Here is a 23,695-nt window from a genome sequence, read left to right on the forward strand (position 1 = left end):
CCATCACCACAAACAGACAGCGTGCAGAGGAGGGGTGGGAAAAGGCTGCTGGGTGGGAACGTCGTCATCGTCGCTCTTCTGATCGATTCACCTTTAATGATGATTTGATGAGAAAGCACACATTGCACATCTGCTGATGAACTGATCAATGATGCTAAATGCTAAGGCGCTCATGTCAAACCAGCTGAAGAATTCCCATGAGCCCCCAAACCTCAGCTTTCATTGATACTGAATGTTTTCAGTCACATTTTTTGATTGATTGAAAGTAACTAACTCCATTTTTTTTAATTAACAGTGTGTCTTCATGTAGTAAATGACCTAAACATCAGATTTTCTGCTGCCAAAATGAAGAATTTATACTTAAAGAAACACAGGTGTGATTCCATCTTTAGCGCCCAGCTGCTCCCAGTTTGAAGTTATGTCTGTACGCTCCAAGTATCTGAGAAATTCCACCTTAAATGCCCGTATGCTGAGGCTGTCAGTCTCTGTGCGCCCCGTCTTTGGTTGCTGCGCCATCGCTCATCCAGCGCAGGACAAACATGTCTGAGATAAACGAAGGTGTTTGGGTTCGCCGCCTGATCGCTGGAGGGGATAGGAGGGAAAAAAGACGACGCAACCTAAACATTCCCATCTAGAGAGGATTTCCCTCTTTCTCTGCCGTGTGTGTGTGTGTGTGTGTGTGTGTGTGTGTGTGTGTGTGTGTGGACGGCTGTGGGAGCCGCCGACCTTTTCGTTAGTGTTTTCACTTGTTTCATCTCCAGCAGCATCAAAGTGCTGCTCTCTGAACACCTTTTGTGGCCATCGCTCTGCGTTTGAGGTCCTGCCGAGTCATGTGTGTGTTTGCATGTGGCTCAAACTGTAATTGGGTTATCAGACTGCCCCCCCGCTGATTAAACTTGCACCCAAAGACCCAGCCTTTGCAGACCGCCCCCCCGCCCCGCGTTGCTCCCATCAAAGTCCCCCAGTGAGCATGCGGTGTGACAGCTAAAATCTTCCCCCTAGCACACTCGGTGCTCAAAACAATGCGCCCGAGGGCGTGCGTTCGTGTTTGCGTGCGCGTGCGTTCGTGGACGACACGCACACACTGGTTTTCTCACACGCATGGCGGCTAGAATCTGTCTGTCCAAGCACTCTCCTCTATCAGGAAGTGAGGTAGGCCCGATGGGAGCAGTAAGTCCAGAGAGCTTAGCGGCCCAGAATAGGCTCCATTGTGCCCTTTGTGCTGGAGGGGATTTGGGCCTACAAACTGACCAGTCTGCTGGAAGGTGATGAGGATGGAAGGTCTGGAAGAGCCGGGCGGAGACCCGACGGCCTGGCATGAAAACAGACGGGGGTGCCAACTGGAAATGGGGGTCGGGACTCGGGGAGATGCTGGCAGGGGGGATAGACTGATCTCTGATAAAATTTGTCCCCGTGTGTATAAAAAGCAAAGTACATTATTTGTATAATGTGTGCAAACCAGATGTGAACCATGTGGAATAATCTCCCATAACTTTAACCAAGTGGGAGCAACAGTAAACATTTAGGGTCAGAGAACAGTCCAGAAGAGCCTGCAGGGCAAATTTAGCCACTAGCTGGAAGAGACAGTTGAAATTTTAGCTTCTTTAGAAACAGAAATTTCCTTCAAGAGTCAGTGGAGACCAAAATGGAGATTAAAGGAAAGTGAATATTGAACTTCTATTCATCAGGTTGCCAGACAGATTAATGCTAATGCTGTGTAATGCTACAGTTTGCTAACACTTAAGCTATAATGACATCAGAGGATGATGATATGTCAGCTTGTTTTAGAGTCACTCTGCCTCCTAGTGGCCAGAAAATATGACTTCTGCTTTAAGGATTAAGACAGATTATGCAGAAGTTACAATAAAGTTTAAAAAAGCCACTGCTTTGATATAAAAAGTGATGATTTTTGTTGGACTTCACTTGAATGTCTGCACAAAGTCGAGTGATTCAAAACTGAAAATGCACCAGTGTGTGTTTGGTAATGCACATGAGTTGCTTGCATGCTTGAGTTTCTATATCCAAATGCCACTAATTGACCTGTGTGGAGTGGCAGGTCGCCCCCTTGTGGTCATTTTCAGAGCAGCCTCATGGTCCAGCAGTACCTGACGTGATTTTTCCTTTTTGTCTTTATTGGTTTTTCCCCTTTTCTATTCCCTTTCATCCCTTCCCTTTTATCTCTCTTCCACACTCTTCCTCTGTGATCTTCTCCTCTGCAGCCTGCATTTTTTAATTCCATGCCATGTTAGGGAATAAACAGCGGCGCTTTAAACCTTCAGAAACTCACCTCACTTCCTCCCTCAGACGCTCCAACACACTCGTTTCCAGCTGACCATGAAAGAGACTCTGAAGATTAGATCGTAGTCGCTGTTTCTCGCATTTAATAGCTTTTCACGAAAAGGTCCCCGTATGTCCGGGGTCATGATTAGAGCCTGGCAAGAACAACAGAAGCATTATTCAGTGCCTGCAGCACGCCGAGACCCAACCGCCTTTTCACCTGAACCAGACGTCACCTCTCACCTTTTACGCAACACCAGACAGACAAAGTGCTCAGCCGAGTCTTTGAAAGTGACTCCTGGGACCTGGAAAATAGATACTAGAAAGATGTCGGAGCCTTTTAACGAGATGACCCCACAACCCTCTGAAGTCTGCCTGACTGTTGCTTAAACACAGACAGAAGTGAGCTGGCTGCAGGAGGACTCACACCTTGATGGGTCTACGTGAGCCGGTGAAGTCGAAGGTTAGTCGAAGGAAAACAGAGAGAATCAACAAAAAAGATGCTTGAAGTCAAACTGAAGGTGAGCTTGGAAAAGAACGAGCGACGGAGGCGCAGGGGGGGCGAAGCGTGAGAGAAAGTGGGACCCTCGCATATTTTCCCCGGGTGAAACCAGGTGTGAGCGCGAGCCAGACAGCTCCGGCAGGCTGCCTTTACCTGGCACAGCCCTGTCATTACGGTTACCTGCCTGCCCCGAGGCCACGTGGGCTGGAAGCAGAGCCGCAGCCTGACGCACCGCGTGGTCAAGGCTGATCCGGGATCAGTGTCCCCTGAAAAGCCAAGTTCAGTTTCTGAGGATGAGATTGATGCCACTGACATGTTTGGCCATTAAATATGAAGCTACAGCTAGCGGATGGTTATCTTAGCTTAGCATAAAGACTAGAAACAGAGGGAAACGGCTAGCGTGGCTTTCAGAGCACATCTAAATCTCAGTAATTAACATGTTGTGTGTCTAGTTTGTTTAACCTGAACAATAACAGAAGTGTAGAAGTGGCTCTTTGTGGTTTCACAGGGTTTATGTGCAGGAGCATTTCTGAGCCATTGTCATTGGGAGGCGCTAAGCTAAGCTAACCAGCAGGAGAGTGCAGTGTCTCATATATTTTGTAAACGTTACCAGTGTGATAACATGAATTAATGACCTGGATGACTGATGAGTGTCCTGTGCTTTGCTTTGCAGAACAAAACATAAAGTTTAGACAGTCACAAGAAGACATTTCTACTCGTGTGTGATTGTCAGTGTTTATCTCGGTGGTCCGGATGCTATAAACTCCACCTGTGTGGGACTCCCTGCAGGCTAAAACAAACGCTAAAGATTGTTTGTAGCTGTTTTTTTGACCTCCCCATGTTGTCCCCTGATGTCAGATTTGTTATCTCACTCGTTAAATGGGTTTGTGTCTCCAGGCAGAGCAGTTATATGTGAATAAGACCAGGTGTGGAGCAGAAAAGCACCCTCCTTTTTGCATCGTGTGTGTGTGTGTGTGTGGAGCTAATAGAAGGGTGTGTGAACCTTTACCTTGTGTGTAATGAAGGGTGTGCAGCCTTTATGCATGTGCCTATATGAGTGCATGGGCTGTATAGTTCACTGTGTGTGAATGTGGTTCTGTGTGCATGCTCCTCTGCGCTGTGGCTTGTGGGTGAAGTTTAAATTAGGTTAAGTTAAGGGCAAAGTTAAGGGTAAGATGCGGATGCAGTGGTGAGGATTCATAAAACATCCTCAGTCACACACGTGCAGTTACACGCGTCCCAGTTCTATAAATGCATCCATAAACGTCTCATAAATGTTAAACGTACATCTGCAGCACTGCTCGACTTCCCCACTTAACATTTCTGCGTGACGTCTTTCTGGATGAATTCATGAGCACATTTCCTCGCCGTGCGCCAATCGAAGCAAACTGACTCATAGTGTCATTTTTGATATGATGTCTATTTACTTTATTTGCATGTTAATGACACAGACTCAGAAGCAGTAATGATGTAGATTTCAGCCTCCTCTGACTTTCCTTTGACCCGACACAGACGTCTGTCCCTCCACCTGTCTCCTCTCCTGCTGCCCTGTTATAGTGCTTTAACTTTAAGCTAATGGCGGGTTGTCAGTCGTTGGAGCTGTACTGTGAATGTGTGTGCATCACTTAACAAACTCAGCGTCTTCAGACAGATTCCTTTGGCCTGTTTGTCCTTTCAGCTCCAAATCAGCGCGAACCCGCCTGCTGATGCTGCTTCTTTGTGTTTCTACTGCCATCATGTGGTTCAAAATGGCAGTGCAGCCTGTCACCTGCAGCACATGCACACTCATATCAAACAAAAGCTTTACAATCAACGTTTGCTTTTGAAATACGCCCCAGAAAAGGTGCATCCTTCAAAAGAATGATCTTTTTTTGAAAAGGTGACGTTTCTTCGTGAAATCCTCTGCAGCCGTTTTCCCCCCAGACCACCGTCTAAGCCCGCATGCCGCTGCATGCCCACATAAAGCACCTCACCATCCCTCTGAGATTTGGCATTGTGAGGCACACTCACGTGTTAACATCCCTCCATGAGAAAACAAAAAAAAAATAAAACACAGCTGGCTTTTCCGCCCTGACTTGTTCCCGTCTGGTGTAAACACACCCATCAGATCCGTAACACAAGTACAAAATGGCTTCCCCAGGAATTTGTTTCCGCGGCTCGAAAGCTACCGACGATGGTGTGAAATGATGCTGATGAAAGGAGGGGAAGAACGACGTGGAAATGAAGTCTCCCTGTGTTTACTCAGACATCAGGTAGAGGTGCACAGGTGGCACATGTGGGTCACTTCACATGATGATTATCATCTGCATTCAGAGACTTTGAATCACTCACCAGACTGAGTCAGAGAGATTAAAGTTATGAGGCTCAGCAGTTTCCCAAAGCTGCTGTAGCTTTTAACAAATGTCACTCAGTCAGCGGTAAACAGTGCGTTTGTCAGGGACTATTTCCAGAGGCGGATTAATATGCATTTTTGCTGCTGTATTGAGCTGTATTGACAAAATCAGCCACCAGTGGGATTAAAGTCGTGTTTCTGTTGCTGCTCACATGCTGAAGAAGCTAAATGCACCCTGAAGAGGATTAGATGTGTTATCAAGGCACCGCGCAGTCACACACACAGTAAATATTGTCAGTTATTTACTGCGTAGTACTAACATCGTAGAGGAAGAATGCAGCACGCGAGCCAAAATTTACATTTCTGCTCGCAGCAGTATTTTATTCAGCCTTTTAGCACAACAGTCATTGATATCTTCCCCCCATTTTTCATCTAGTTCACAAACAAACAAGAAATTCTACATTATTAGGATATGTAAGGACATTTCTAAGTGTTCTGAATGTATTCTTACTTCCTCCATGAAGACATGTTTGATATTTAATTATTATTGTGTGTTATTGATATTATATGGATCTAACATCTGAAAGATCTTATATCTGCTTACAGCTGCATCATAGTCATTGATGAAATGCTGCTTATAGCTGCTAAATGATGACGATGTTACCCTTACTTGCTCTGTTAATTTCTCTGTGATGCTCATCCATCATCAGATAGTAAAAACCACCATGAAAATATCCCATTCTTTGCATCTCGTTTATATTAAAGCATAACGCTTCTCCTCATTTGTCTCTTGATTTATGTTATTTTTATTAATGCAGCTTCCTTCAGAGACTTGATTAAACCTTTGGGAGTCATAAATAAAGCCCCTTTGTGTTTAATAAAATGCTTTTTCTGAACATATTGTGGTTGGATGGCCTCTACAATGAGCCCTAACTTAACTTGATACTAATGAATAGGATGAAAAGGAGCCTCACAGTGAGCAGCTTTTGTTTTTTTTTCCTCCTTCTCGCCTTGAAAAATGTCTCCTCTCTCGATCTCTCAGGGTCGTCCTGGGCCTCTCGGTGAAGTTGGTCAGAGTGGACCGGAAGGGCAGCGTGGGGGCCTGGGGCCTACAGGGCCTAAAGGAGAGAAAGGCCACATTGGACTGAAAGGACCGTCTGGTCCCAAAGGAGACAAGGCGGGTGTCATAGATGTTAACGTGGTTCATACCTCGTTTGTACAGCAGAATATTCGACAGTGAAGCAAAAACATGTTTCTTCTCCGTCTGCTTATCAGATGCAGTCATTGTTTAACTTGAAATATTTGCCGAACTGTATTTCTTGATATTGTAAATGTACAAACTGCATCCAAACTGTATCAATCAGAACTGTCTGCAACAAGCAGTAGCATGATGTCACCACCAGGTGGTGCTATTTAAGATGATTATGAAATTAACACAGTGGATTATTTACTGATCCAGGGACCGATGGGAGTGCCGGGGTTCCAAGGAAGTGATGGAGTACCTGTAAGTACACCAGACACACAAAGACACACCAGGTGCATCCGTGCACTTCAAGGAAACAGACAAGTACCCTTTAACATCATTAATTAGTTAACTGAAAGAGTAAAACGTGAAATCTGAGATCATTAAAGGAAATTAGACCATCTTGTTGGTTAGGGTCAGGGTTAGGGGGTTAGAGGTCAGGGTTAGGGGGTTAGGGTATCAGGTCGTCTTCCTTCGGTCCGTCACATTGAGGTGGATGGCAGTGAAGGCGTCATAATTAAAAACAATCCCCCACCACCGTCGTCAGTGCTTGTTCTGGAAGCTCACCCCCTCCTCTCTGCAGGGTCACCCTGGTCTGGAGGGAGGCAGAGGACCACCAGGGCTGGACGGCTGTAACGGGACCAGAGGAGAGCCCGGAGACCCCGGCTTCGGGATCGGAGCCCCTGGATCCCCCGGACTTACTGTGAGGACACACTTCACCTCCTCTTATACTCTGTGATATGATGGATGTTTGACAGTTTGGAGAATATAGAGTTTACTGCATGTGATAGACGGAGTCACTGATGGCGTCCTTCCCTCCAACAGGGGCCTTCTGGGCCAAAAGGTCAGAAAGGAGAACCACGATACATCTCAGATAACAGCATCACGGTAAGGACGAACTCACACACACACAAGCTAATGGAAATCTGCTTTTCATTGGTTTTAGCTTCAAGATCTGATATCAAGAAAATGTGTTTGTTTTTGTCGTCTTCACGCAGAACGTTGTGTTTTCAGATCAGCAGTTTGTCTGTTTGTAGGTTAGTTTTGGGGATATCTCAAAAACTTGTTGTCTTTTATAGAAACTCACAACTTGTGCGACACATTAGCTTGTGCACAGTTCAGCTCTGAGCTTTGACAGTATTTGGCCAGCAGGTGGTGCTGCAGCACCAGTACAGTCAATGGAGTGACACAGGCGTCATTAGTCTGGCTGCTTCAGCGTTATTGTCTGTATTTTGAGGCAGATCTGAATCCAAGGTTTTCTTTTCTTAAAAAAATAAGTTTAATTAAAATGCTCAATGCTTCTTAATGAATCTTCTTCTTTTCTCCTCCTCAGGGTTTGCCAGGTTTACCAGGACAGAACGGTCAACCTGTAAGAGTCTCACTTTTTCTGCCAGCTGTGCAACAACATGCTGATCAATGATCTTTAATGCAGAATGACACCGTTTAGAAATGTTAGTTAAAATGCTAAATATGTTGGATTTGTGACACAGATGAATCAGAAGTAAAGCACAGAAGTAAAGTGAGGTCGGAGTGAAAATAAAGGGAAGATAGTCGACTGGTAAACGTCAACACAACATGAACTGCATGCATAAATGTGTGTCTCTGCAGGGTATCGTAGGTCCTGATGGTCCACCCGGTTCTGTTGGTGCAAGAGGCCCTGATGGATTCCCTGTATGTGAACTCAAATATCTGTCATATGCAGCTACATACTTTTGTTTAATGCATCTCGTTGTCGTTGCAGACACTCATCTGTCCATCCATCACATAATGTCTGACTGAGTCTGATTCTGTCTTCTGTCTTTAGGGCCCGCCTGGTCCTCCCGGTCCCCCAGGGCCAATGGTAAGCAAACGAATAGAATAAAGTGATTTAATATATTCTGTTATAAAGTTCTCAGCAGTGGCTGCACGTGCTGTTGCCTCAGTTTTACAGTTTAAAGGTTCTCGTTCCTCCGAGTGCGTTTTTAACCCTTGTTGTTTTCAGGGGAGCCGCAGTGACGGATATCAAGGCGAGAGAGGAGACAAGGTACGCTTTGTTAGCTGAGGAGCTCACGTAGACTCACCTGTCTGTAGAAATCAAGCCACACACACACACACACACACTTCCACAACAAACAGGAGAAGAATCCGAGTTTAGCTTATGTTTGGTTATCTGGTCGGCGAGTGAGGATGCGTTAGCCTAGCTTAGCACAAAAACAGCAGGCTCCTCCAGAGCTGAAAAAAGATGTGAGCAGTTTTAAGGATGTTTTTTAGCTGTTTGTTTAGCTAGCTAGCGAGCATGCTACTTTTGCCTCCATGCTGTCCTTGTGCTAAGCTAAATTTGGCTAACAGATCACTGCCCAACACAATGGATGCAGCGCTTTCAGTTCAGTTTCACATTGCAGCAGGTGGCAGTAAAGAAACACTCTTCAGAAACTCTTTATATTTCTAGATATTATTCATGTCATTCCATTTTTACTGAATCATTTTTTCTTCATCTTATGTTTTCTGTTTGTGATTGCTGCTGCTTTTAGCACTCTGACCTGTTTCTGTCGTCCAACACATGCTAACATACACATGAGGAGCAGAACTGAACAAACGGTCGGTTTAAAACATCGATCGGCTTCAACCTCATGGTGAAAATAAAAAGAACAGATCGATCACAGCTGGTACTCCGCAGAGACAGTGAAGCCAGTTTCCTGAAGAGCGTTTCTGAGACTCTTCCCATTAAATCCTCCATTAAAACTTTATTCACATGAACATCAGCGCACAGAACAGCAGGCTTAGAGAGCTCTAGCTGTGTCCTCAGTGTGTGCGTGCGAATGCGTTTGTGTGTGTGTGCATGTTTGTAAAATGAACTGCTCGGACAGGATAACTGTGCATGTTGAACTGACTGGTGGTGGCTTGGCGACCTGCACTTCTTCCGTCCAGCACACATTAATTTACCCTCCGTCCATCCTTAACCCCACCCGCCCCTGCATCCCTCCACCCTCCTCTCTCCATCCCCACGTTGACGCAGCTGCTGAACTGTTTGTTGCATCCGTTTCCTGTATGATAAAAAGATCACATGAACCTCTACTTGATTCAGTCTGGTTTGTTCTTTCAGATGATCTGTGCTGCCGCCGAGACAAGTCGCAAACTCACCTGAGACGACGCTTTTATATCAGATTCCATTTTGAACGCTCATCAAATCCCAAATTCAATTTCTTAAACGCTAAAAACCAACATAGTTCTGAGCTTCTCTGACTCAGAATCTACTTCAGATGTCGTTTGTGAGTTGACCGGTGGCGTCGCACACTTGTTTCCCTCACTGCTGAATGACAGTTCAGAGATTTTTTCCTCCGAAATTGCAACAAAGACAGACAATCTTGATCAGTTCCTGCGGCATTCAGTGGCTTTTGATACTAAAAGTTTGGCTAAATTAAGAAAAGCTTCCTTAGAAATGTCTGAGCTGTCACTCTGGAGGTCGACCTGTGGGCTGTAACTGGGTGCTGGAATCACTTGCTCCTACTTCCCACGTTGCACGACATCTTCCCTTTAATCACGTTTGTGGGCCTCTGGTGGTGAACTCTGGGATTTGTAGTCCATGTGCCTGCTCTTTTGACTCCACGACCCCCATCCACCCACCCACCCATCTCACTTTGAGCAATCACACACGAGTACTAACAGTCATCTTCCTCACACACACTGCATGCATGTGACGCTCAGCCAAACACTGAAGTCAGGCGGACGCAGGGCTGAACGGGATGTGGAAGCAGCTGGATTTACTGTAGAGCCTGTTGAGAGACATTCCTGTAGGACGATGTTCAAACTGCCCTGTTTCTCCTTGAGCCGCGGCGACAAACCGGCTTGAATTTTCTTAAAACTGATCAAGTCCAGATGAAGTATCCCTGAGCTCTCTCTCCTCCTTTTCCTCCCTCTTCCTCTCTCCTTTCACTTTGTTTCTTTTACTCTTCTTACGTTGGTGATTTTCTTCTTCTTGTTTGACCAAAAGTCTTAACTCAGAATCTACAAACGAGCTTTCTCCATCAAGGTGGACCTTTAAGTTAAGACTTTTTGCCACGCTACTTCTTTTTCTTATTTTGTATCTTCAGTCTATCTATGCACACTATATGGCCAAAAGTATGTGGACGGATGTGCTTTGTGCCTTTTTTGTTTGGTATGGAGTCTGAGAGCAAGTCTGGGGTCTCACGATGAAACCAGAATTTCAGATTTCAGCTTTTTTACTCCATGCACTCTTCTTCCTTGACCAAACCTGCTGCATACATTACCCACAATGCAACACATCCGCCAACAGCTAGGCTGGAGATTCATGTGTGTTATGCTAGCAGCTCATGTGGCCTCTAGCAGAGATGAGGAGCGGGCTGCAGAGGTCTGGTGAGCTCACTTCTTTCTCTCCACACCCTCAGATTTTTTTTTCTAACTTGTCGTCTTTAGCCCCATGCAAGTTTGACTCAGATGACATCACTTGAGGCAATTCATCAGATTCCTTGCAGCTCCCTCTGGAGCCACAAAAAGCTTTGTTCAACCTTTGTCACATGTGCAGCAGCAGTCCACAACACCTGAAGACCTGCCGGTGATGAAGGTCCACCGTCGCTCTCAAATGTCTGAAGGTGCAGAGCTGTAAACGTGGTCACAAGAACCTTGAGTGGATTCTGAAGTTGATGGGAAGCCAGTGTAGGGAAGTCAAGATCAGTGTCACCTGAGACTTTATAGTGGACCCAGCCAGGGGTGTCTTACTCAGATGGGTGAAGGCGGAGTCACTATGCAGTACTTGAGACCTGCAGCCAGTTTCTTGAAATGTGGTGGAAAGTCTTCTCAGAGGAGTGGAGGCTGTTGTAGCACCTTGTGAATGACCTCGGCTTTGGAATGGTTGGAGCAATCTCACATGAGGTTAATATCCAGGTGTCCACATACTTTTGGCCATGTAGTCTATTATTACATCTTTCTATCTGCTCTTTGTTTCTTCATCCTGCATCCTTTCTTCATCCTCTTCCTCTCTCCTCTCATTATGACCTCCTTCCTCCTCGTGTTTCTCCTCCACCCCCTACGAACCCTCCTGGTTGGCTAACAGTGTGTTGTGTGTATTTCGGACTCCAGGGCGACGTGGGTCTTCCCGGACCCAGTGGTACTCCCGGCGACGGGTCACTAAGAAGCGAACAAACTCTCACTATCTACAAAGGAGATAAGGTAACACAGCAAGGGAAGGCTAGGAGCAGAAGATGTAGCGCCTTCACAACACACACACACACACACACACACACACACACACACACACACACACACACACACACACGGATGTGGTGGGGTTTTACTATAAAAATGGTAACCAGAAGGTAAATATCAGCAGCAGCAGGCTGTTTGCTGTGAGAGACTAAAGAGGAAGAGGAGCAGTGATTGCAGCAAACCTTACAGCCGTGGAGGGGAGGACGTGCTGGTGCAGATAAGTGAGGAGTCAGAGGAGGAGGAGACTTAGGGGGGAAAGGTGGAGGAGAGATTGGTCCAGCCGAGCATCAGTCCAACTTCTCTGGAGGCAGAAATCATGTTTTCATCCGACTGTTTAGTTGCACGCAACCAAAGTTTGCTCAGAGATGATTGGTGGAAAATTAAAGTGGAAAATCTCGGCTGCGGGATGTGGTGGGAAGCTTTGGAAAGTCTTTATGTACATAGATCGTCCTCTGACCCGCTGAAATCAAGGCTTCATCATCAGAAGTTCATTAAAATAAAACTTACTGCCTTTAAGTTTTGGTCAGTTGTGACTCTTCCATTGATTTCTCTCTGGAATCAATCAGGTCATTTCTGCCTCCAGAGATTCTTGAACTGAAAACTGAAGCTCTGAACTTTGACCAGTCTCTCATCATCACCCCAAAATGTCCTCCCTCCTCCACTCACTGTGTGCGCAGCAGCCCCTCCAGTGGCTTCACCCACAGTACGGCCCCCCGTAAACGCTCCAAAACTCCGCCGCCTCCTTGTTCCGCCTTCTCCCCGTCGCCACTGTGACCAGCGTAAACAGCTCTCTCTTCCTTGGTTATGGCATCCAGGGCGACGTGGGCTTGCCCGGTGACCCCGGCCAGCCAATGATCAATGGCGTTGTGGAGTTTGTGGGTTTTCCCAAAGGAGACAAAGGAATGCAGGTTTGTTGGAAAACACGACTCATCTCATAGTGGACATTTGAAACGCAGGACGACCCAAACTGTGTCATCAGCCATGTGTCGTCCAACCTCCCGCCTCCTCTCGTGGTTGTTTACTCAGAAAAATGGGTCAATTTTAGATTTTGAGATTTAGAAGAAAAACTCTAAATCTTGGATTCATGACATTACTGCTTAATTGCTTTCTTTGTTTTAGTTATTGCAATTAAAGACACTCCAACATCCAAGATTTGAGTATTAGCTACTAAACCACAACCTTTTTGATCCAGGACGTGACCAGAACAGGTCGTCCTATTGATGACGTGATGGTTTAATGGCTATTTTCTCACTCATATTACACAAAAACACATGGTTGATGTTTGCTAACCATCAAGACGAAATGAATCTGGATCCTCCACCCTGGATTCCTCAGCGTTTCCAAGCCCGACCCAGTGCATCCTCTCGGGGGCTGGAACACAGCAGCTCTGTTCAACATCCACATGATGCAGATGTTCCTGCCATTATGCACGAAGCCGATCCCACAGAATGAGTTCCTCTCGTAGCGGTGCAGTTTTTGTTGTTCTCGTGTTTCCTCTGAGTGAGATGTTACTGTTGGCATGAACTTTCAAAGGTAAGTTCGAATACAAATACTGTGTAAGATGATACAAGAACACTTCAAAACCAGAAAACTAAAAGTTAATGATGCCGTTCTCAAGTTCACCTTTGTTCTCTCTCTGTCTTTCTCAAAGGGTGAACCTGGCCCAAAGGGATTCAGAGGATTCCCCGGATCTCCTGGCCGACCTGTGAGTTTCCAACTTTCAATGGCGTTTCTGCACAAGTGAATAGGAACGCTTGTTATGTGTTAACTACTATGATTGAGAGAGTGGAGATCATTGAAAGGAAGTCTGTCTTAAGAAGCTCATCTCAGACTGTTTTTACTTATTTCCAGGGACCTTTTGGCTATCGTGGTGAACTTGGAGAGAAAGGCATTCCTGGATACCCCGGGGCAAGAGTAAGAGCCAACAGATGACTGTGTTGCAGTAGCTTCATACAGAAGTGAAAATGTGGCCTTTTGTTGTATGAATCCTGGAGATTTCTAACTTCTGTTGTATTCAGAAGCATTAGTTTGTCTTCCTCTGTGCTCAAATACGTCTCTCACATGTCCTCTTCCTCTGTGGTGGATGTCATCTTTGATTCCACCAAACAGGGTCCTCCTGGTTTCAACGGGCCTCCTGGATCTCCAGGACAACAGGTAGGCTTCCTTCAAAACTGTAGAAAGTGAAGACTCAGCATAAGCCATTATACTGTAACCTTGTCGAAGAAAATACTGACTTCTGATTGGCTGACAGTTGTCAAAACCAGCGTCACCCGCACAGCAAATTCAAACCAGATTTGTTTCTGCCACAGGGATTCAGAGGCAACCCAGGTTTCCCCGGGCAGCCAGGGTACATAGGACCCAAGGTAACATAAGTGTGTGTGTGTGTGTTTGCGTACACTTCCTGTTGACGTAAGCTAACATTAAGCTAAATGGCTCCTGATAACGTTCTCCTTCTTATGTAAGGTTTTGTCCTGAACTGGTTGCATTTGTGTCTAACAGGGAGACCAGGGAGACCCCGGACCACCAGGACCTCCAGCTTACGTCAGTGATCTGGGTACTTCTGTTCAAGGTAAGCACACCAAAATAATTTAATGGATCAAAAATCAGCTGACTGTAACTTTTCATGTGTTGTGTTGACCCTCTCTTCTCTGATTGGCTGCAGGACCACCAGGTGACCCAGGTTACAGTGGCCAACCCGGTTCCGCCGGTGACCAGGGAGCTCCAGGATTACCGGGACCACCAGGCCAACCAGGAAGTGGAGGTTTTGGTCCAGGTATTACATGCAGACTGAGTCATTTAATAATCAATAATCAGTTTATGTCTGGAAAATAAATTTATTAAATCAACCAATCATCTCACCTCGTGCCGCACATGCAGGTCGTGGCGGCTCCCCAGGTTTTCCAGGCACAGTGGGCCCGAAGGGGGAGAAAGGTAACCAGGGCAGACCAAGCTATGGCTCCGAAGGACTCCCCGGCTCTCCTGGGCTCCCCGGACCCCCCGGCTCTCCTGGACCTCAGGGCCCTTCAAGTATGTTCACACAGAGTCGGCTGACTAAAGCTCATTGGTGCTTCCTTCACAGGTGGTCCTCCTGATGAGGTGAAACGATAGAACTCCACAAAGGTCTCAGCCAATGAAAGACAGTAGGAGTTATATGGAGTCTTAACTGCTGTTTATGTTGTCTGCTCTTTATTTACTTTCCTTGTATGAAAGCAGATAAATTATTCCATTTGTTTGAAATGATTTGACACGTCTAGATGAGGATGCAGCATCTTTGACACCTGGACTCAGAGGTGGGGTTGAAGGAATTCACAGTGAAAAAGTGGATTATGTAAATTTACCAGCCATAAAAGCCAGATCATCGCTAAAAGTACAAGACAAGACTTTAAAACATCATGGCTGACTCATTTAACTGTCCTCCAAGGCTTGGTCGAAGGTCCCTGCGTCATCCATCCTGAGTGGTCCATCAGGCCCAAAGGCAGGTATCAAAAAGGCGGCCATATTGCTATGAGCGCCATGGCAATATTCAGCCAAAGCAAAAGTCAAAACGACAAACACAACTTTCAGCAGGCAGAATCTAACAGCCAAGACGCTTTACGCTATTCTCTGTGGAGGGTGCGGTGGTAAGTACAGCTGAGAAGAGCGGAGGCTCGTAGGCTTCAGACTTGGATGGGAGGGTCTCTCTACTCCAAGCTGCTTTTCTCATCTTTGGCCACAAGGTGTCGCCTGCTGTGAAGAAAATTCACTGATGTTACATGGAGGTAATGCATGGCAGCAGTATTGTTTTGCAAACAGGGATTTTTTTTTTTATTTTGTCGGCACAAACGCATTAAACGAAGGAAAGAATGGAGACACAGACTGAAAGAAAATAACAGTAATAACTGATAATTATCCCACACTTGTTGTTCTTTCAGTTTCTCAGGAACATGGCAGGAAAATATTTCATCTCCTAGTTTAGGGTGTTTTACAAATTCCTGCATGTGTTTGGTGGTGAGAATCTCAGCTCAAAGGTTATTTACTGAGGTTTCATCAACCTTGAACCAAGATGAAGGTTATTACCTCCCTCCTATCAATGACAACTTGTTGTCATGTGACCAGAGTTCACATTAAAGGGTTAGTTTTGATTTTTTTAAGTGGGTTTGTGAGAGGTTCTTCTCCACAGTCAGCGTGTTACTGACAGTAGATGGCAGCAGGAGTATAGGAGTAAGAAGCTGTGGACGGTGAAATCAGCAAAATGTATTTTAGGGTCAGGGTCAGGTTTGGGTGAAAGGGTCAGGGTTAGGTCAGGGTTAGGGTTCAATACCCATCTAAAAAATTCAATATCAGTTTAAGTGTACTCAATATTTAGAATATTTTTACTGCTTTACCTTGTCATCAGACAGACATTTCCAATGGGAAACTGAGGCGTTGTATCCATGTATGCTTTCTAAAAAAAGCCACCAGACTCCTTTGAGAAACACAGTAATTTTACCTCGCAGCACACAGGAGTCGCTGGTCCTACCGCTGCCTCGATCGCTTAGTTTGTTTGTGTTACACTGTTCAGTTTGGGTGTGAACTACCAAGTCAAATCACAAAAGTCACACAATAACACAGAGGAACTAACTGGTGGAGGCAGTGGGAGAGCGACAACTGCTGTGATCCGCAATGTAAAATTACTGTTTTTGTCAAAGGAGTCTGGTTTGGACCATGGCTTTGAAGAGAGCGATATAATAGCTTCAGTTCCCCTGTCAGATGGCAAATAACCCCACTTCAGAGCTAACCCTTCAAGGTCGTGACACCTGAGCCAGCTCGCTTTGCTGCCTTTGGATGTTGTGAATCAGCAGTAAGTTGACCCTTGACCTTGGATTCTCTGCACCCTGAAGGTCTAGAAGGAGCCATTCACAGTTAATGCATTTACATATTCACTGGACACCAGATAATAAGAGGAGTGTGTATTGTTAGCAGTTTGTTTCCTTTGTTTGTGTAGGTGCCAAACTTCAACAGCCTATGCATGCTGCTTACGGCAGGTAGCTATTAGCCATCAGAGTTGATGAAGTCACTGAATTGGTTCATGCTGCAGTACAATTCTGTTTTATATTTTAATACAATATAAACAAGTTCATGCTTTTTTTTTTTTTTTAATAAGCATCTGTCACCTTGCAACAGCTGCTAAACTCTTTCATGTTACATGCTGACCAAAAGAGACTAATCCTGGTTTCACACCGTGACAACAAGCTGCACCTGCACCGTGCTGGTTTAAATGATTCCTGTTTATTTTATGTAAACATTAAGCTATGAGTTAAATGTAAATGAGCTTCCCCAAAGTCAGGAAACTCACAGATATCCATTGTTTTCCATCTCACATCAGTCAGTACAATTCAGCTTCAGTTCAAACTGTGTGAAATCAAAGAAACCACCGGATCTGTACTTTTTGGCGTCTCTGCACTATTATGGCGTTCTAACTTTATGTGTGTGTGTTTGTGTTTGTGTGTGCGCTTGCAGGTTCTCCCTCAGGTTTACCCAATGCTATACCTGGACAGCCTGGGACACCTGGACCCAGAGGAGCGCCGGGTAACACAGGATACAAAGGCTTCAGAGGTACGCACACTAACATATCTAAAATACATCTAAAATGCAGCTTGGTGTTAGTATCTGTACATGTTTTAATACATTTAATACACACTCCAATCATTAAACATTAAATAAAATTCACCAAAACTGTCTCAGCTCATCGTGTACATTTATCACTAACACAGTTAAGATGGGAGAAAAGCTTCTGCTGGTGTGTCTAAAACTGCTTTTCACCCATTGTTCGTCTTCTGTCATCTTCTCCACCTCCGCCGTCTTTCCTCCGTCCTCCAGGTGATCCTGGTGACTGCGCCTGCCTCGGAGGAGGCGTCTCAACGGTGCCAGGGTTACCTGGATCTCCTGGAAGCAACGGCGGCCCCGGCTTTCCGGGACGAAAGGGCGAGTCTGGTGACCCTGGTTCGCCCGGCTTTAATGGCGTTCAGGGACCTCCTGTGAGTAGAATGTGGACATCTTTCATCTGTGCTACTGGCTACTTAATTTCCCTGGTGTGGGATCAATAAAGTCTAATCTTTTCTTGTCTCTTATCTAATCATGTGTCCTCCTGCAGGGCCGTGCTGGTGACAGGGGTTTCTTTGGTCGTAAGGGAGAGAAGGGGGCGTCTTACTACCCCAGCCAGGGTTTGGGCGGGAAAGGAGAGCTCGGAGCGACGGGACACAGAGGGCCTACAGGTGAAACTGGAAAACCCGGCAGAGACGGACTGCCTGGCTTCCCTGGAGCCCCTGGACCCCCAGTGAGTGCTTACACACAGCATGTTGATCTAAAGCTTTTCACCTCGCGAGTCATCAAAGAAAGGCCAGAAAATAAGGATTTTAAAACAGCCTCTCCTCCCTTTTCCCGTCTGTCCTCCCCTCTCCTCCTCAGGGTGACGCTGGCTTCGGCACACTTGGAGAGAAAGGTTTCCCGGGGTTCCCAGGGGCCAAGGGTCGTCCTGGAGGCCCCGGCGAGCCCGGTGTCGGCTACCTCGGAACGCCTGGCTTTCGCGGAGAGCCCGGAGACCCTGGTATATCTGGACTGCCGGGGCCACCGGGTTCCCCCGGCCCGCGAGGTAAGTGATTCCAGGGGAAGGAGCAGCGGAAGGAGAAGAAGGGAGAGGAAGTGCTGGGTGTGTGTGTGCGTGGATGTCAAGCCGTATCCTCCCCCACAGGGTGAAACCCCCCCGCCCATCCATCCATCCCATCCCATCACCATCCATCCTCCATGTACCGTAGTTATCGTAGCAGCCTCATCCTAACACCCTAAACCATTAGAGGACATTTGTAGGGGACAGACAGCTCCCGGTTCATCTGCCTCGCTGGAGCAGCCGAACTCTCCAGGACCTGAAGGGACGCCGCGGCTCTCGTTAGATCTCTACCAAAGCAGCTTCCTGCCCTTCATGCCTCAGCTGCAGCAGCATACTGTTAACTACATGATTAATGGTCTCCATTAATGTGCTTATACACTTCTTCTGCAGCCAATAATCTATAATCCATAAACTGCTTCGTTAGATGACTGATTGACGCACAATGATGAGATTTTAATGCTGATTGCACAACAGCTACTGTGCTTGTTTAGTCTCAGAGGACGTGAGAAGACTTTACTCCAAATCAATCAATCAGCTGATTATTGAAATTAGTTGTGTTTGGTTGTGCTGCTGGTGTAATTTCACTGAATGAAAACCCATCCAACCTAATGTTGTTTAGAAGAACTTGAGGGGAGTGTGAAGACTAAAAGACACCAGCGGCGTCCTTCAGACCGCCGTCCCTCCGTTCTTCTTCTCTGAGACTAAACGACACAAAGTCCTCCTCAGCAGCAGCTGGCCACTCATCCTCAGTGTGAATGTGTGCTCTCAAACCGTGAAGCTGATGCGCGGCAACTGATTCATTTTGCTCTTAATATGAAGGTTATTGTCGCTCACATGAGCTGAGAGACGCTGAGACGAGACGGCGACGGCAGAGTCGCTTTGGTGGACTTTCAGCTGCAGTTTGTTCTGCCGCGTTTGTCACTTCAGCCGGCGTCGCTCGCTCGCTCGCTCTCTCTCTCGCTTTCTCTCTTCTCATTGGGCGGAATAACCTGTTTTTTTAAGCATTTTAATATGCTTTTGCCTTAACTGAATGAGCCTTGAATTAATTGAATGGAAGTGATTGCTGATTTGCTGATATCTGTTTGATGACAAAGACATTTAATTGCTTTATTGGCGCATGCAAATGACCCTGACTGGCTTTGTATGCTGCCACCTTCTACCTCTCTCTCTCTCTCTCTCTCTCTCTCTCTCTCTCTCTCCCTCTCTCTCTCTCTCTCTCTCTCTCTCTCTCTCCATCCATCCATCCCTCCACCTCTCTGACCTTCCCTGTGCATGTGTATCTGTCCAGGTGAAAACAGCTGTGGAGGGGTTAATGACGCCGGAGAGGGAACGGGTGGGTAACTAACTTTTTCATCCACCAGCCAGAGTAACGAGCCTGGGACAGTTTGTAGCTTTAGTTTTCAGTCACTGGTGGATTCGTAAAGCGTCCCTCACTTGCAGAAGCAGCAGAGCGGGAAATTATACCAACTAGAGGCAAGATTTCACATGCAGGCCAGACAGGAAGTGACGTTGTTAGATGGAAATGAACGGTGCTAGTCAGGGCCAACTTTAACCGGTTAATCAGGTATCGCCACATTCAAACATCATGTGTTCACAATGCAAGCAGCTTGATTGACAGGTCACTGTGTTCTGGCTAATGGGCTGCCAACTGCAATATGATTCGAGATGAACTGATTCAACACAGAAAAAACACACAGAAATCTTGAAAACGTGGTTTCAGGTCACAAAAACATGGTTTCAAATCTTAAAAACTAAACATAGAAACCTTGTTGTGAAGTCTGTAATATTACGTCTATAATAATAACTGGTTCTTTCTTTAATGCGCTCTATTTTGTTGTGCATTTTGTTGAAATTTTCATACTTGCACACCAGCAGAATAACACATCCACAAGCATGTTTGGAAATTTTTAAATGTATTTGTATCAGAGATGGATTAACAAGGTAAAATGATATTTGCAGTGTTTCACTCTGGCCAGCAGGGGGCAGCGAAAACACCTCCAGTGACCAGTTGATGCTTCGTTTGCAGCGTGAACACGTGGTCAGCGTTATAAGAAAAGTGTGGTGATCCAGGAAGAAAGACAAAGAGTTGGTAGTAACAAGAACTCTGTTAGATAGATTCGGAGAAAGCAAGTAATTCTGGGAAACGTAGTCTTTTCATGCATCAACAAGCTTGCTGTCAATCATTTGTTCATGATGAAGCCGATGGAAGCCTCTCGCTCCCTGCGTCTCAGGGATTCCACTCTGGCACAGTCAGTCGATGATTGACAGCCGAGTTTCAGGTTCCCGTCCAATCACTGGACAGCCGCAGCTGGTCACGCTCTCCTCTTCCTCCAATCAAAGCTGCTGAAACCTGGCGCATGTTTTCAAGCCCTGCCTCTGCTAAGTGCTTTTAACCAGTGAGGGCTGGAGTGAGGGTGGGGCGGGAGGTGGCAACGGAAGTAATAGAACTCACCCCCCAAACAAAAGATTGAAGTCATGACTTTTCTAATTAATTTAACGTGTTCATCATCCTCTGAGTTTTTTTAACTGCCCCTTCACTGTGACGAATTTGCTACTAACGACTCAATAATTCCCATGATCAAAGTCTAAATTAACCCAAGTGAAAGTCCTTTATTTGAGAGCGGTGACGGCGTGAATGGAGGCGACAGACAATCAACGTTGCGAAAGACATTCACAAGATTTGTGTGTAATATTCTCATTATTACTAAACGTGTGCTAGGCTTTTAGCACCTTGTTGCTAGCTCTCTGTAGCTTAGCATAAGGTAGCGCTGTCTTAGATTTAGCATCAGTCTGCTTTTGTTTGTGTTAACTGTTACTCAAAGGGCCGAATGCTCATCTTCAGACACCCGTGACAGTATGTAAGGTTCTCCAGCTCTGTGGAACCGTTAGATGATTGTGTTTGGACCAGGTGTGTGTAGTGTAGTTATGTCTTATATGGAAGGAATGAGTAGCCAATGTTTCGACAAATGTTCACTGTAAATGTCTGTTAAAGTCTATGAAGTGTGATTGCTAACCTGTATGTGACTGCTACCAGGCCAAGTGCTGCCTTGCACCATACCTGGTGAGGATGGAGACCCCGGTATCCCCGGTATACCTGGACGACCAGGTACAATTCAGCGTCTTTTTTTTTAATGTGATGCACTCATTGATTCTGGCTCTTGTCTCTTTGCATGTTATTTAGTTTAATCCTTTTTTGTCTTATTCTGTTTTTGTCAAACTGAAAGGTCTCCAGGTTCTTCTGTCAGTTGTTGTTGCGTTGTTTACGTTCTTTTTGGGAAGGGGTGGGGCTGGAGGGCCAGTCGTGTTTGGGTTGGTGTACAGAAAAATGTAATTTAGTTAAAAATGTGAACAAAATGAGGCATCATCATAACTGGAGCCATGCCTGTCTGCACCTGTCAGGTCCTAAAGGTCAGCCAGGTTTCCCAGGATCACCTGGGCGTCCAGGGTTTGGTAGTGCCAAAGGAGAGAGGGGAGATCCTGGTTTTGGAGGCCAACCTGGACCGCAAGGTAAACCTCTACTTGGTTATCCAGAGTAGAATCATTGCCAGACTCTGTTCATCGCTGTCACTACTTTACTCTTGATTTTTACTCCATGCAGGTTTCCCTGGACCCAGAGGGGACCCTGGAGTTCCAGGTCTTCCAGGACAGGTTTTTGATGGAGGCAGGGGCAAGGATGGAGTTCCAGGGCGTCCTGGAGCCAAGGGCCAGCCTGGAGAGGTGCTAGGAGCCACGCCAGGAGCTCCAGGACGGGACGGTTCACCAGGATTCCCTGGAGACAAGGGCCAGCCCGGCACACCGGGAGGATCTGGTTTACCTGGTGGGTCTGAGACAAGACTCCCATTGTTACGTTCTGAAATTCTGTCCATCTCGTTAGTATCAGTGAGGGTGAGCTGAACAGCAGCAGTGATGTCTGTGAACGCTTTCCTTCCTTCTTCCTCTGCCAGGTGGGAACGGACGCAACGGTCTTCCTGGACGGAAGGGGGAGCGCGGAGTCGACGGTCTTCCTGGCATTCCCGGCACTCCCGGACCTCCAGGGGAGCCGACTGGTGGCATACCTGGTCGGCCTGGGTCTCCTGGCACCCGGGGACTGAGCGGACCACCAGGTGAGAGAAAAGATCAGCAACCCTGTTCATGTTTCGCCACCAGACTTCTGTTTAATTTTGTATGAATTTAGAAATTTTGGACTCCACGCTCTACAGTTCAGAGATCCCCTGTATGTCCAAATAAAGTCACTTATAGCTTGATTTATAGCAAAAGAAGAGAAACCGTTATTTAGCTCGACCTTGGCTGTCGTCTGTCACTTCTCATCCCTCCACTTGTACCAGTGTTGGTTCATTCCTCCCTCTTTCCACCGTATTGCTTTCACGATCCTCCATTTTCCAATCAGACGCCATAGTTGTCCGTTTTGTTCTTGTTGTTTATTTAAACTCTGCATCACCCAAAAGAATGTCTTCTTCTCCTGTTTTGTATTTCTCTTTGTCTTCCTCCTTTCATCCCTCCTTCCTACACACCACCACCATTATCTCCACCCATCCTCTCATCCCTCCATCCTTTTCTTGGTGTTGGGTCATTCGCTATAGGCTGCCAAGGTGAGACACTCTCTTCCCCATCCCTCCCTCCATCCCTCCCTCCATCCCTCCCTCCATCCTCCTGCTCTTAGACCAAATGCTTTAACTGCAGTGTTCCTCAAAGTGTCCGTCTGCTCTTGTTTTCTCATCTGTACGGCACAAAAATGTCCATCTCCATCCATAACTTGACTCTGGTTTTCCTTGTGAATGATGAAATTATTACGTGGAAGCCATCAGAGTTACACTCATTAAAGGACCGTACACTTCAGGAATAATTAAGCTTGTTTCCGTGTTTCAAAACATTGCAGGTGAAAATAGCTTGTATACGACAGTTAATCTATCGTAGTGAAGTTAGTCTTCATCAGCGTGGCTTCATTTGCCTGCGTTATGAAAACCGTCTCTTGATGGTTGCATCATCTTTCTGCACAGCTGGTGCTGTTTTGGAAAAGTAGATTCAATTTTCCATTTTCTTTCCACGCAATTTAAGGACTTTTCACCCATGCTGGCACAAAAGTTGAGACTGAAAGTACATTCTTGACATTGTTTGCAGGTGGTTAGTTCAGGTGCTTGTGAAAGGTGGGATTTAAAACTTTCCTGGTGTTCGGGTTTGTTCTTTGTCTTACAGGCCTAATTTTCAGCAGCGCAGTATTTGAACGTAATGCCCTTAAAATTAAACAGAAACTAAAACGACAGTAAGCAGATAAACTAAAACGATATTGCCTCATCAACATAAATTGATTCCAGTTTTAGTTTGTTAGCACGAAGGTATCAAGGAGATTTTAACGTCATTTTGCAACACAAGACTGTTGCCCAGTCCCTCCTCCAGCTGCCAGGCACGCGAACATATAAAGATATGAACTCGTGTGATTAAATAAGGGCTTACTCGTTCGATTAATGGTCAGACGAGTTGCTCCAGATGGACATTTTAGCTGTGAGAGATTCAGAA

General features: G+C 46.0%; 1 protein-coding gene across 3 annotated transcripts in view; it reads left to right on the forward strand.

Moving 5' to 3' along the window:
* col4a6 (collagen, type IV, alpha 6) overlaps positions 1 to 23,695 on the forward strand; it is a 106,550-nt gene that overhangs the window by 74,348 nt on the left and 8,507 nt on the right. The window contains exons 5-29 of one of the 3 annotated variants that reach the window (XM_076724526.1): positions 6,154 to 6,288; positions 6,571 to 6,615; positions 6,938 to 7,057; positions 7,180 to 7,242; positions 7,688 to 7,723; positions 7,963 to 8,025; positions 8,159 to 8,194; positions 8,336 to 8,377; positions 11,431 to 11,520; positions 13,208 to 13,261; positions 13,408 to 13,470; positions 13,666 to 13,710; positions 13,866 to 13,919; positions 14,056 to 14,125; positions 14,219 to 14,329; positions 14,434 to 14,583; positions 17,035 to 17,130; positions 17,395 to 17,552; positions 17,669 to 17,851; positions 17,983 to 18,166; positions 19,470 to 19,514; positions 21,216 to 21,287; positions 21,581 to 21,688; positions 21,780 to 21,998; positions 22,126 to 22,284. In XM_076724526.1, the coding sequence (XP_076580641.1) occupies positions 6,154 to 6,288; positions 6,571 to 6,615; positions 6,938 to 7,057; positions 7,180 to 7,242; positions 7,688 to 7,723; positions 7,963 to 8,025; positions 8,159 to 8,194; positions 8,336 to 8,377; positions 11,431 to 11,520; positions 13,208 to 13,261; positions 13,408 to 13,470; positions 13,666 to 13,710; positions 13,866 to 13,919; positions 14,056 to 14,125; positions 14,219 to 14,329; positions 14,434 to 14,583; positions 17,035 to 17,130; positions 17,395 to 17,552; positions 17,669 to 17,851; positions 17,983 to 18,166; positions 19,470 to 19,514; positions 21,216 to 21,287; positions 21,581 to 21,688; positions 21,780 to 21,998; positions 22,126 to 22,284 (2,401 nt within the window). Of the gene's footprint in view, positions 1 to 6,153; positions 6,289 to 6,570; positions 6,616 to 6,937; positions 7,058 to 7,179; positions 7,243 to 7,687; positions 7,724 to 7,962; positions 8,026 to 8,158; positions 8,195 to 8,335; positions 8,378 to 11,430; positions 11,521 to 12,023; positions 12,465 to 13,207; positions 13,262 to 13,407; positions 13,471 to 13,665; positions 13,711 to 13,865; positions 13,920 to 14,055; positions 14,126 to 14,218; positions 14,330 to 14,433; positions 14,584 to 17,034; positions 17,131 to 17,394; positions 17,553 to 17,668; positions 17,852 to 17,982; positions 18,167 to 19,469; positions 19,515 to 21,215; positions 21,288 to 21,580; positions 21,689 to 21,779; positions 21,999 to 22,125; positions 22,285 to 23,695 lie in introns of those variants that run through there. The other 2 variants (XM_076724527.1, XM_076724528.1) reach the window with 2 other exon arrangements.

This window comes from Chaetodon auriga, chromosome 24 (assembly GCF_051107435.1).
Source record: "Chaetodon auriga isolate fChaAug3 chromosome 24, fChaAug3.hap1, whole genome shotgun sequence".
Classification (NCBI taxonomy): domain Eukaryota; kingdom Metazoa; phylum Chordata; class Actinopteri; order Chaetodontiformes; family Chaetodontidae; genus Chaetodon; species Chaetodon auriga.